Source organism: Colius striatus, chromosome 3, assembly GCF_028858725.1.
Source record: "Colius striatus isolate bColStr4 chromosome 3, bColStr4.1.hap1, whole genome shotgun sequence".
Lineage (NCBI taxonomy): Eukaryota > Metazoa > Chordata > Aves > Coliiformes > Coliidae > Colius > Colius striatus.
Genome location: NC_084761.1, coordinates 74,161,794 through 74,174,604, shown reverse-complemented (window position 1 = coordinate 74,174,604; position 12,811 = coordinate 74,161,794). Strand labels below are relative to the sequence as shown.

General features: G+C 44.4%; 1 protein-coding gene across 1 annotated transcript in view; it reads left to right on the top strand.

Annotated features, from left to right (window-relative positions):
* The first annotated feature begins 202 nt into the window (after positions 1 to 202).
* Positions 203 to 12,811, top strand: part of LIMCH1 (LIM and calponin homology domains 1) — a 181,519-nt gene continuing 168,910 nt past the window's right edge. The window contains 1 exon segment of the mRNA XM_061992263.1: positions 203 to 433. Coding sequence (XP_061848247.1) covers positions 338 to 433 — 96 coding nt within the window. The 5' untranslated portion in view covers positions 203 to 337.

The following is a 12,811-nucleotide window of genomic DNA, read 5'->3' as shown; positions in this document are numbered from 1 at the left end:
GCGCGGCTCGGCTCCGCTCCGCCGGCGGGGCGGGCGGGGCGGCGGGCGAGGGAGGACCGAGCCGGCGGGGCGGGCGGGCGGACGGGGCACCGGCGGAGCGAGGTTACCGCCGGCGAGCCGCAGCCAGCCGGGCTGCCGACCGCGCCGCCCCCGGTCCCCGCCCCGGCGGCTGCGAGGCAGGGAGCGCAGGGAGCAGAGGGAGGCGGACAGCGGCCTCCGGCGTACCCCCGCCGCGGCCGCGGCTCACCTCGGGCAGGCGGCTCGGTGCCGGGCTGCTCCCCCGCCGCAGCCGCAGCCGCAGCCACAGCCGCAGCCGCGGCGCGCCGGGGCCCTGCAGATGGCCAGTCCCGGGCTGGAGCTGGGAGAGGTTCAGCCTCCTCCCGACCCCCCCCAGCCGGAGCTGGCCTTCACCGAGGCTCAGAAGTGGATCGAGGTAAGACCGCGGGGTGGCCTGAACCTCATCGGCGACGACCCGGTGTCCTTCCTCCCACGTCCCCTCGCCGCAGGGACTGTAGGCATTTTATTCCACGGCGAGCTCCCGCTCTCCGCCGCTCTCACTCCTTTTGCTCGCTGCGGGGAAGGCAGCCGGGGCCGCCCGAGCCGCCGCTCATCCCCTGCGCAGCGTGCGCGCCTTTGGTTAGGCCCCTTCCCCCCACTCCCCTTCCCTGCGTATCACTTCCAAACTTAATATCTTAATAGCATTTCCCCTCCCCGCGCCCGGGGTTGGGATGAACGAGGCGGCTGTAAACAGGAGCCGCGCAGGTGCGCTGGGCGGGAGCCGGTGCGGGAACGGGCGCATCCCCACGGGACTCCCGGTAGCTCCGCGGAACGCTCCGCACTGCGCGGAGAGCGGACAAGGCGGGTCGGCAGCGGTGCGGAGGGCAGGGGGGACCCCGCCGGAGAGAACCCCTGCAGCCTCCTCTCCCAAGCCCGCAGCCGAGCCGAGCAGACATGCAGTCTCGCTCTTCAGGCAGGGCAGAAAAATATATCTGCTTGCTGCTTGGTTGTCATGAAATGCAAAGACAGGCAGGTGGCGGGTGAAATTTAATAGTTAAATATTTTGACATGTAACAATAGAGACACTTTAAATAGCTCTTCATCTGATTGCCAGTACAGAACGTGCATGAAGGTGGTATAAACCCAGATATGAGGGCCACAGTTCCCTTCAGTTGCGGGCTTGGAATGTAATCTGCAGCTTTTAGTAAGCCACAATGGATTCTGCTTTCCAATAGTGGTTAGGCAAATGGTTGTTCAAATTGTTGTGACTTTAAGATTCCCTGAAGCCCTGGGAATTTCAGATGGTAATGGTTCACTCCAGTATCAGCCAGAAAGGTAATGCTGTGTCAGACTTCAGGGAATTGACACTGACACAGAAAGCTGGCTGATGTAGGACCAGAGGCAGAGAAACAATGAGCAATGTGAAAAGGAGTGCTTCTGTGCCAGGGAAAGGTGAGCATGCAGCTTGGCAGAGTGAAGTGCATATAAACACTGCTTGCCTTGGGAAGATGAATACATTGGTTTCTATATAGCTTTCTTGGTAATGGAGGACCAAAAAAGAGGCATGATTCCGTCATGTATGTGGTACATAAACTACCTTGTGAGTGTGAGTTCTTCTGGCTGCTAACGAAGCAAAGAACTCGATGGCAAAGCAGTTCTCTGTAGTTAACGAGGCTGCCAGCAGTCACTCCAGGTGTGATAATAATTAATGGACTGTAAGTCTTCCTGGATAGAAGCAGAAACTTCTGGGTCAGGTGGAAACTCAGGCAATTTATTCCACAGTTCACTGTGATGGGAAGTCCCTGCCTATTCTGATGTGACCCAGAGCCTGGTGAGGAGAGCAGAAGAGCTCTCTTGCTCTTCTACTACTTGCATCCTCCATGCAAGGCCCAAGGGGTTCATGCAGACAAGAAAAGCTGTCTGTCACTTCTTGCGCTTCCTCCACCTTTTTTAATCTGCTTGATGCATGAATGACAAAGTCACGATGTGCTGTTACTCTTGCCACTGTTCTCCTGTCTGAGGGAGTGTGTCAGGAGCCTGGAGCATTGCCAAGGCTGTGGTGCAGGAGGGAAGCATCTGCCTTTCCAGCCATAACCAGAGTTGATGCCCCTACTAAGAGAGGGGAGGAAGAAGCTGCCAGTGAAGCAAATGTGGCTTAATTTGCCTAACATATTGTATTTCCTTTTAATCCCAGTTTGGTTTACGATCTGGAGCAGGAGGGTTGTTATCTCTTCCAAAAATCTGGTCAGTGTTCACAGTTCGAAGTCTGGATGGTTTGGACTGAGTGAATTATGCAGAACTTGACACATTAGTTAAAGTTATTGAAAAACAGTGCCAATCTTAAGAAATACAGTTTAAAAATTGAGGAATGATATAGGTGTGCTCAACTTTCAGTGTGCCAAGCCCTGTTGATCTGAGTGAAAACCAGAAATGAGGGTCATACTGTGTCTGGCTACTAGGCCCATCTGCTTCAGCTGGCTCTGCAATTGTCTCTCACCAATTTATTCTTTGGCCTAGAGACGTTAGCAAATGTCCAGTGTGTTGTGTCTTCCAGCTTGCTTCTGACCATTTAAAATGATACCTCAAATGAAAAGAAACTGTTATGGGTGCAAGCAGGGCTGGTGGACCTCCCTAGAATGGAGAAGATAGGCTAGTGAGGATGTTAGCAGCGTGAGACAGCTCAAAATCTGTCTTATGCTGTAGAATAGTGCCATGCAAGGAAATGAAAGTGGAAATGGGCAGATTGAAAACTGAGAGCGTGCTGTGCATTTTTATTTCTAACAATTAGGTTGTGTGACTTGCTAGTTAGATTCTCATCTGGTTTAAATCCTTGTGTGAGCATTGTCACCATTGTGTAGTACTGACAGGAATCCACCCTGTGGTCTGCAGTGCATTTCTCCTTCGGTGAGGCTAGAAAGGGAGGCTGTCCTCTTTTTGAATATGAGGAGTCAAGACACAAAATTATGAATGTCTACGTCTGCAAGGATCAAGGTACTTCCCTTCCTCCAGTCCAGAGGTCTTAGGGGTCTTGTCTTTGCTCCTTGAGTCTGTGACCTTTCAGCGGAGCAAGTCTTCTGGTAACAAAAGTCTTCTTTTTCCACTGCCAACATTACTTTAATCTGGACATTGCAGGACAGGGCAGTCTAAGTTGCACTAAAGTTTGGATGGATTCTCATAATAATCCCCTTCTCTTTCCTTGGAACTCCGAACCAGTAGCTCTAAGATTTTCACCTGAGCAGGGAAAAGTGCCAGAGCTCTGAATCTTACTGCCAAGGTTGTTTATTTAACAGTTTGTGTTTTGTGAGAGAGTATTTCAAGAGGTGATAGATTTGGTGTCATCTATATGTTACAGAAGGTGGGATTTTGGAATTCTGTGGGTTTTCCTCTTTGACCGCATGTCACTTTGCATAGGAAACCAGATTTCAGACTTACTTAATTTTGCATAAATATCAACAGTATATCCCTCTGTCAAACAGTAAACCAGTCCTATTATTTTAGTTTAGCTGGACATGTGCTACTTAAGAATACCCTTTGCGTGATAAAATGAACCATACTAGTAGCACTCAGAGGAACTAAAATAAAGGCACTGAATGAAAATCCCCATGAGAGAGGTACTTCAGTCTGCATTATTAAAGGTAGGGTATCTCATTTCAATTAATGCATCTCACTTTCACTGAAAGAATATATCAGCCTTGTAGAGCCTGGTGGGTTACTACAGCAAAATAACTGATCTAAGTTAATTTAATGCCCTGTAATCTTGAAATGTCAAGGTTCCCTGTATTTGTGTTTAAACTAGAATAACTGATGGCTGAAAGAACATCTGTATAAATAGAGTTATTCTTGCCATAAAGATTCATAGGAGACTAATACAGTAATAAAGTTGCATTTAATACCAGTGGAACTCCTAAGGGTATTGTTATCTCTTCATCTCACCTCCTAGCCTTGCCTCATTAATATGCTTTCTCCTCATTGTTGTGACTTGGTTCAATTAGAGATGGCTTTTCCATAGACTTATATTCCTTAGAAACTTTGCCAGCTGATAAGAATGCTTCCTTTATAGTTGTAATAATAAACAAGCTGTGTTTTTATGCCTCTATGGTAAGCACTTGACTTTGCCATTCCCTCTAGATGTTCGTAGACTAAACCCCATCAACTTCTACTAAATCTACCGCTTTATCTGAGGATTCTCCTGTTAAGGAGAAATTTGCCAGCCAGAGGTGTTTGTGGATTATTTGCTTTTTTCTATCTCTCATAACACTTGCCTATGTGAGGTTTTTGTATTGAAGGTGGCAGGTTTCAGTTGGTAATAGTGGTGCTGCTTCTAGAAGCGGTGGAGCCACATGTCTTCCTTAGTGCTTCTGGATGTGCAACACCTAACAGCAGAATAGGCACAGCGCTTCTGCCCCACCGTCTCTGTGAAAGAGTGAGAGGCATAAAACAAGAGAAGTGACTCAGGCAAATTAACTTTATCTGAGTGTATTGTGCCAGCAGCCAAACAAGGTTTCTTTAGGGTGTATATCTCTTTCATGTGGGTGAAGTGTTAAGACAGCTGAGGCTTATGGCTCCTGCTGCGAAATAAGAGGTAATGATAGTTCATTGACAAAATCTTTTCTGATTTGGTGGAGGGACTTGATTGGAATATTTACTGTAGAGGCCCAGCACTTGACAAAAGTTTATTATGTGACCTTCAAAACATAATATTTGAGGAACCTCAGAGGAACCTCTTCTTTTGAAGAAAAGAGTTGGGTGAGCTAACAGGTTCCCTGACTGTACACATAACTCATGTCCTGCAGGAGTATTTCTGTTTCTAAGTACGTGTAGATCCTTGTACAGGGACTGCAGTTCCTCTGAACATTGATACACTTCCTAGAACAGTGGTGCCTCTAGTCAGATTGGGACCTTTGGCTACCACTACAGTCTTGACATTATTTAGATAGAAATGTATCAAAACCAACAAAACTTTTCTTCCAGTGAGCAGTTCCAGAGAGATTGCCTTATGAGCAGATGTGAATACAACCATTTAAAGTGTAGAGTGATGCACTAAGATTTAAGACTGCTCTTTTCATTAACAAAATATTGTAGGAAAGTTTTTGAATGAACCTCCAGTTAGTGCTTATGTTTCAAATTACTCTGTGTTTACCTTTTCTTTCTTCTTTTGTCTTTTTCTTCTGCTGGAGGAGTATCTTACCTATATACTTTTACATAGTGTATTGGGGATGAATTTATTGAAGTGTGTTCTCAGACTGGAAGAAACCTGTGCAAGTGGATTAAACAAAATGCCTTGTGGACAAGCTAAAGCTAGGCCAGATGAATCTTTCCCACAGTGTCTGTAAGGCAACGATGAAGATTCTGGTCCAAGATGGATGTGAATGCAGAGTAACTTTACTGTGGTTATAGCAACTGGACATGGAGAGAAATTCTTCACTGCTACCTTTACATCTCCTCCTGGACGGTGTTTAGGGACTTCAGACATGGCAGACGGGATGCTCTTCATTCTGGTTAAGTTAGTCATTCAGTGGAATGAAAACTAAATTGATTTAAAGAGGTTAGGGGAACCTGCACGTATTCTCTGACCCTGCCAGACTACCACCTTCCAGACTTTTTTTCATCTCCCAGTTGCCTGGTAGCTGACCTCCTGCCCTGTATACATGGACCCAATTCCCCTGTCATGAGATCCCCTTAAGCCATGTTACAAGTACCACTTGGCATGAGGGTAAGAATAATCAGAACAACAGTACTATTGATAAAGGGATAATGTCAGGAAATACAGGACTGAGCTGTTAATTGTCTTAAAACTGAATTAATTTCTCCTTTCAGTACTAAAATTTTAAAATAGGTAAAAGATCTGCCTTTAACACCAAAGTCTGGAATGCCATTATGCAATCAGTGATGCAGATCAGTTAAAGCAGCTATGTAACCTCATTGTCCTTGTTCCTAGCCTTAACTACATTTAAAACAAACCAAACCAAACCAAAGCCAAATACCGGTCCTTTAGGAAGGAAGGTGGTATCTGTCCCAAGTGTGGGGCATAAATAACTGGTCGATAATAGCAGAGTTGCTTTCTAGCTTATGAAATGCATTGGCCGATCTAGGAAGTGTTGTTTCATGACAGATTATAAAAACTGCGTTATCTTTTGTTTGGAAGATCTGCCAGTCTAGAAGCTTTTAATCCATGGATGAACACTTCTATGCATTGCTCCTCTGCAAATGTCCCAACAGGAACAATTTTGGAACAATGTTACAAAAAGTGCAAGATTTAGAGGGATGAAAGTAACATTTAAAAGGGCAGCTGCCTATGGAGAAGGTATGCAGACCCTAAAGATCTAAACTTTCTTCTTTTTTCTTCCAATATATCATTTAAAGAAGAAAATACTGTCTTTCTTTGCCTCACTCGGTCCTTTAGGTCATGATGAGTACAACAGCTACTATGGTACCAATAACATAACATCAAAATTAATAGCTGGAACTTCACCCAGCTATGTTAACGGCTGTTTCCCGGGGAAAAGGCTGCAGCACCCGTCCTCAAGACAGCCTTGTGGGAATGTGAAGAACTATGATGTGCCCCAGCTTAAAATGAAGAAAACCCAAACCTACCTATTAGTGCCTTTTATAAACAGAATAAATGTACTCCCCTGTACCTGGGACAGGATGGGGAGTGACTGTTGGGGCCTGGAAAGGACTGGAGGGACCTGTGCAGGCTCAGCACGAATCTGCAGTGTCCTGGCAGCAGGAGATGTTAGCTCTTCGTGGCTGTTCTGAAAATTACAAGTTGATGGAAGTGGGTGTTTGCATGTGTTTGGCACTTGCTAGGCCACAACAACAATAATGTATCCAGTTTCAGGGCCCAGAGCGTGGGAGGGACATTGGTAAACTGGAGGGAGCTGAGCAAAAAGCCCTGGGCTGGGTGGGGCTGCAGGACATGCTCTGAGAGAAAGGGTGACAGAATTGGGCTTCTTCAGGAGAGGCGGCTATGTGGGGACATAGTAACAGCCCCCCAGTACCTTTTAGGCAGGTTTTTGAGTATTCAGAGCCATGTACCTCAGAGATGTGTGGCAGGAGGGTGAGATACATGTCATAAACAGGGAAGGTTGTAACCTGGCATAGGGAGAAGTTTATTCACCACTTAACTGTTGGTGCAGGTGTCCCAGTGGTGCTGGGAGGTCACCATCCCTGGAGGGTTTCATACCTGTCTGGACAAAGCTGGAAAAAAACGGAGAGCTGGCCTTGCATGGAGCACGAGGTTGGACTAGAGGCCCTCCAAGATCCATACCAACCTGAATTATTCTATACGTCTATGATTTCAGTGAATGAGTGAACATAGCATCATTTTATTTTTAGTGCTATTTTATTGGTTGATTATGTCCTTGTAGTGCTTAAGATCTTATTTACGTGAATAAGATCCTTCTCTATACAAAAGCAAAACTCCCATGGCTTATGGCAGGCATTTTCAGTTTCCTTTGTAGAAACTCCTCGAGGCATTGTAAAATATGTTTGGTTTTTGGTCTAACTTTTTTTGCTAAACATGTTTTAGAAAACTGTAAATGCGACTGATTTCCTTGGCCTCGTGATTTTTTTTTGTCATTCAATTCATTGTGCACTGCTGTAATTGACCCACAAGGAATTGAAATTATTTCCCTTGCTTTTCAGATCTTGAGAAGATGATATGCAGGCCTAATTCTTGAGAATGTAGATGCTAAATCCTTAAGATTTTTTTTGTTTGTGGTATTAATTGGTTCTAAAAATCCTCTACTTTGGTAGTCACTCTGCACTGTTCTAGTATAACTTTTTTTATTGTATGGTGTATACATAATAATTATTGCTAGTAATCCTTACCTTAGCAGAATAGCTAGCTTAACTGTAGAGTTAACAATAGAACTTACATCTGATGTTAAAATTGACTTAAAATAGTCTAGTGACTTCTTGGTTGGTGAGCAAAAGAGAAAACCTGATTCATTCTCATGATTGAAGAGAAACTGTATTTTTCTGGTTTCTGCTGTTTTGAGGTCTCATGCTTAGCATCAAAGACAGCTTGATTTTGAAATCGACTTTGACAAGGTAAGATTTTGAAAAATAATGCTACTGTGACTTCTTGTCTCTGGCATCATTGTCAGTGATTCACAGAGCACTTCACAGGCTAAAGAGCAGCATGGTGGAAGCAGGGGAAGCAATTCTTTAATTCTGCTTTGTACGGCTGAATGAGTAAGGTGAGGGAAATGCTCTTCATTAATCTCTCCTTGATGATACTGCTTTGTGCTGGAAGTAAGACAGGGACCATGTGATCCCACAGGGAGTTTCAGGAACAGCGTGAAAGGAGAAGTTCTCTGTGATGTCTTTTTGTTGTACTATTTCAACTTCCAAAATCTCCCTACCTCCATCTGACCTTTCCGTGGGCTTCAGAAGAATCCTCACCCCCTGGCTGTGTACAAGCTATAGGGAAAGTGGCTGTACATACTCTGTGTAGTGCAAAAAAGCTGGAGTCCTTGTTCTGAGACCGAAAATACATTCCCTATTGTTTCCTTTCCTGTGGGCGTTGGTAGATCTCAGTGCAGTATTGCAATTTTGAACAATCAAGTGTCTGGCTGGATTATAGCATCATTTGAAAGATAAATTTGGACATTACCTGCCTTCCATTCCTCACATTGTTGTGCTGTGATTCAGCACAGTGAGGAGCTGAGATCTGTAAAAAGACTAGTAGACTAGTACACAAGAGTTCCCAACATTTACTTTAGATCTGATACATTCAGCAAAAGTGCCAGTCAAGGGCTTTAATATACAGTATTGATAATGCCTGATAGCACTGCATCATGTGAAGTCCTTTACACAGAATGGAACTCTTGGAAGGAGGAGTTGTGAACTGAAGATGCAGAAAAGTGTGTCTTCTAGTATGGAAACTTTCCAGTTTTAAGAATGGTGGAAAAAAGCTCCAAATGTCCTTTCCACTAAAACCAGAAGGCCAAGAAACTCGGATAAACTTGTACTGGAGGAGCAGGCCACAGACTGGCACAAAGACTTGTAACCTTTGCTCTGGCTTGAAGCGCTCTTGCTGTGCATAAGCAGAGGCTGATGCTCATAGAATCACAGAATGGTAGGGGTTGGAAGGGACCTTTAGAGATCATCTAGTCCAACCCCTCTGCAGAAGCAGGTTCACCTAGATCAGGTCACATAGGAACATGTCCAGGTGGGTCTTGAAGACCTCCAAGGAAGGAGACTCCACAAACCCCCCTCAGCAGCCTGTGCCACTGCTCCATCACTCTCATGGTGAAATAGTTTTTTCTTATGTTTAAGTGGAACTTTTTGTGTTCCAGCTTCATCCCTTTACCCCTTGTCCTGTCACTGTCTACTATAGAAAAGAGGGATGTCCCAACCTCCTGACACCCACCCTTTAGATATTTATAAATGTTAATAAGATCATCCCTCATCTCCTCTTCTCCAGACTAAACAGCCCCAGTTCCTGCAGCCTTACCTTGTATGAAAGATGTTCCAATCACCTGATTATCTTGATGGCCCTGCACTGGACTCTCTCCAGCAGTTCCCTGTCTGTCTTGAGCTGAGGAGCCCAGAACTGGACACAGGACTCCAGATGAGGCCTCACCAGGGCAGAGTAGAGGGGAAGAACCTCCCTTGACCTGCTGGCCACACACTTCTTGATGCATCCCAGGATGCCATTGTCCTTCTTGGCCAGGAGGGCACATTGCTGGCTCATGTTCAGTTTATTATCAATCAGGACTCCCAGATCTCTCTCTGCAGAGCTGCTCTTCAGCAGTTCGACCCCCAGCCTGTAGTGGTGCATGGGGTTGTTCCTTCCCAGATGCAGGACTCTGCACTTGTCCTTGTTGAACCTTATGAGGTTCCTCTCTGCCCAACTCTCAAGCCAGTCGAGATCCCGCTGAACGGCAGCACAGCCTTCTGGGGAATCAGCCAGTCCTCCCAGTTTGGTGTCATCAGCCAACTTACTGAGGGTACACTCTGTCCCCTTATCCAGGTTGTTGATGAAGATATTGAACAAGACTGGCCCTAGAATCGATCCTTGTGGAACTCCACTGGCCACAGGCCTCCAACTCGACTCCGTGCCATTGATGATCACCCTCTGGGTTGTGTCATTCAGCCAACTCTTGATCCACCTCACTGTCCACTCATCCAAGCCACATTGCCTGAGCTTTCTGATGAGGATGTTGTGGGAGATAGTGTCAAAAGCCTTGCTGAAGTCAAGGTAGATGACATCCACTGCTCTCCCCTCATCATAAATACCTGATTGCAAGAGGGAGCAGAATGGTTGCATGACTACAGAGGACAGGGGGCTGAGGTTAAAAATCTCTTTGTGGTGCTGTGCAAGCACTGCTTTTCATGAAATGCACAGGGTTACATTATGCTGTTGTATCTCAGCAGAAGATTGTGGCTCTGTTGGAATTTTGAGACCTTGCTGCGATGTCTTAAAACAAATGTAATCCCCAAATCCAAACCTATCACTTTAGTCTTTAAATATCTATAAATATTCTAGGAAATTGTGAAACTCATCATGATAATCATGGGTGTATTGGACATTCCTTTCCAACTCTGCCTAAATGAACTCTGAAAAATCCTTCCTCCAAATGTCTACTTTATTAATCTAGAAAATTCTTAAAGGTTTGCCTTCAGTCTGCAGTCAGAAAAATAATGTTTAAATGTTTGAGGAAAAAAGTCTTCCCTCCACATTTTTTTCACATAATTCCTTTTTTTATGTATTGTTAACTGCTTGCCTTTGTTAACAATTCTTTTGCTGTATTTTCCAATATAAAAAGGAGTAATGGTGTGTTAGATAAAGTCTGCTATTTGGCAGTGAGCATTTTCTGACTGGATTTGGGAAAGGGAGGGGGAAATGAGGAGAGGCAGAGTGACTGTCTCATCTCTGTCAGGGATGCCCAGTGTGCCCAGGCAGTTCAGTGCCGAATCCCTTGGCTTTGTTCCCCTGCGATTGTTGTGATTCATTTCAGTGAGTGAACTCACATATATTGTTGCAACAAAAACAACTCTGGAAATTTTCTTTCAGTCCAGAAGCATAACCATAAATATGGCATCTAAACAGAAAAAAAATAAAGACAGCAACTATACAAGTGTCTTTTTTTTTTTTTTCCCCTATTTATCGTATTCCTGGTTCTGATGAGTTGTTTTTAAAGTTGTGGTTTGGAAAAAAGAAAGTTCAGATTTGGGAGCATGCATGTGTAGTGTCTGTCTTCTGCCAGTGTTTAGATCAATAAAAGATAGCCATGAAAATAAACTGTTTTTCAGAAGAAAAATATACTAACCAGAAAAAGAAGGTGTCAAAATCAATGAGTCATAGAGATGACTCTCTCTTGAGTTGAAAGAAACGATATAAAATCTTAGTCTAACATCCTAACCCTTCCAAAACAAATTTTTATTTAAACAAAGGGACCTTCAGTTTTGGAATAACATGAAAAAACTCATAAATCAACAAAGTTCAAGCGACTCGAATGATCCTTTATTAGAAACAGCCTGCTGCTTCTAAAGAGAAGAAAAAGTACCTCTGAACATTTTAATTACGAACATGCATATCTTCAGTCTTGCTGGGGCTGTATTTTGTCCTTCCCTCACATCAGTGCTGCTCTGCCCATGTCACTCCTCTGCCAAGGGCACTGGGCTGACGAGTGCTTTCTCTCAAACCAAATACTTCGGCCCAGTGGAGGGATGAGCTGTAGGCAGTGTTACATAGTTCTCTTGGGATAGCCCAGGCACATGACCACTTCTGAAAGCAGAGGTGATGGCTGTCACATGGTGGTTCCAGCATAAGCAGTTGATGCATTGCAGTTCCTGGCATTCAGAGTCTCTTAGACTGGCACAGCACAGCTGAGGGGTTAAATATTCCCTGTGAGGAGATGAGCACAAGAACAGTGTGTTAAAAATGAAACTGGTGAAGCTGCAAAGGAATTCCACCTCCTTCACTCATCTTTCAATGTTTATTTTCTCTTAGGAAGCAGTCTTCAGTTAGATTTGTAGAGGTTCGCTTGGTGTGGGTGCTCTTCAGAGATGAACATCCAACTGGATTTATTCTGGCCTTGCATATGAAAGATGCACTGCAGTAGGTGGTAGTCTTTTCAGAGTATCCTAAACAAAAGATACATGTTTTAATTTTAAAATATATCTTAGTAATAAACATTTTGCCGCTTCGTTCCTCCCCTCCTTTTACTTCTTGCGAGTAGCTTCAGGGGAGAAAGTAAGCAAAGCTGTTATAGATAGCTGTGGGATAACTTAATGAAAATTCACAGGGGTAGCTCTGAGGTGACATTCCAGTAAGATTTAATAGAAAAGTTGTCTGCCAGTGCTTGTGGGATTTTACCCATTAGTTTCCATTAATTGTAGTTTTCTACTGTCTCTGATGTAGCACTGCTGAATAATAGCTTTAGTTCTTTTTATTTTTGGATTTCAACCAAGACTCTTGAGTGCATATTCTGGTTATAGGAAGATCTGATATTTGTGGTTTCTCCACCCCCTTCAGTATTTGTTAATTTTTCAGTGCAGCCCTTAGTTCTCCAGTGCCATACTGGCTTTTCTTTTTCATTTTAGAATTGTGTGGGGAAAACTTGCATTTCAGCTTCCCACATAAAGGGCCTTGAAATCAATAGATCAAAGCCAGAACAGACTTCTTGGAAGTGTTGCAATCTCAAACTGTGTTGAAGGCTTTTGTTTTCTGCCTTTGTCCTGTCTCTTGCTATCTCCCAAGAGAACTAAGAGTATAAGGGGAATTTCCATGTAGGGGAAGGAGAGTACCCCATCACTGCATGCTCAGGGACAGGGCTATGTGACTAAGAGGAGCTGACTT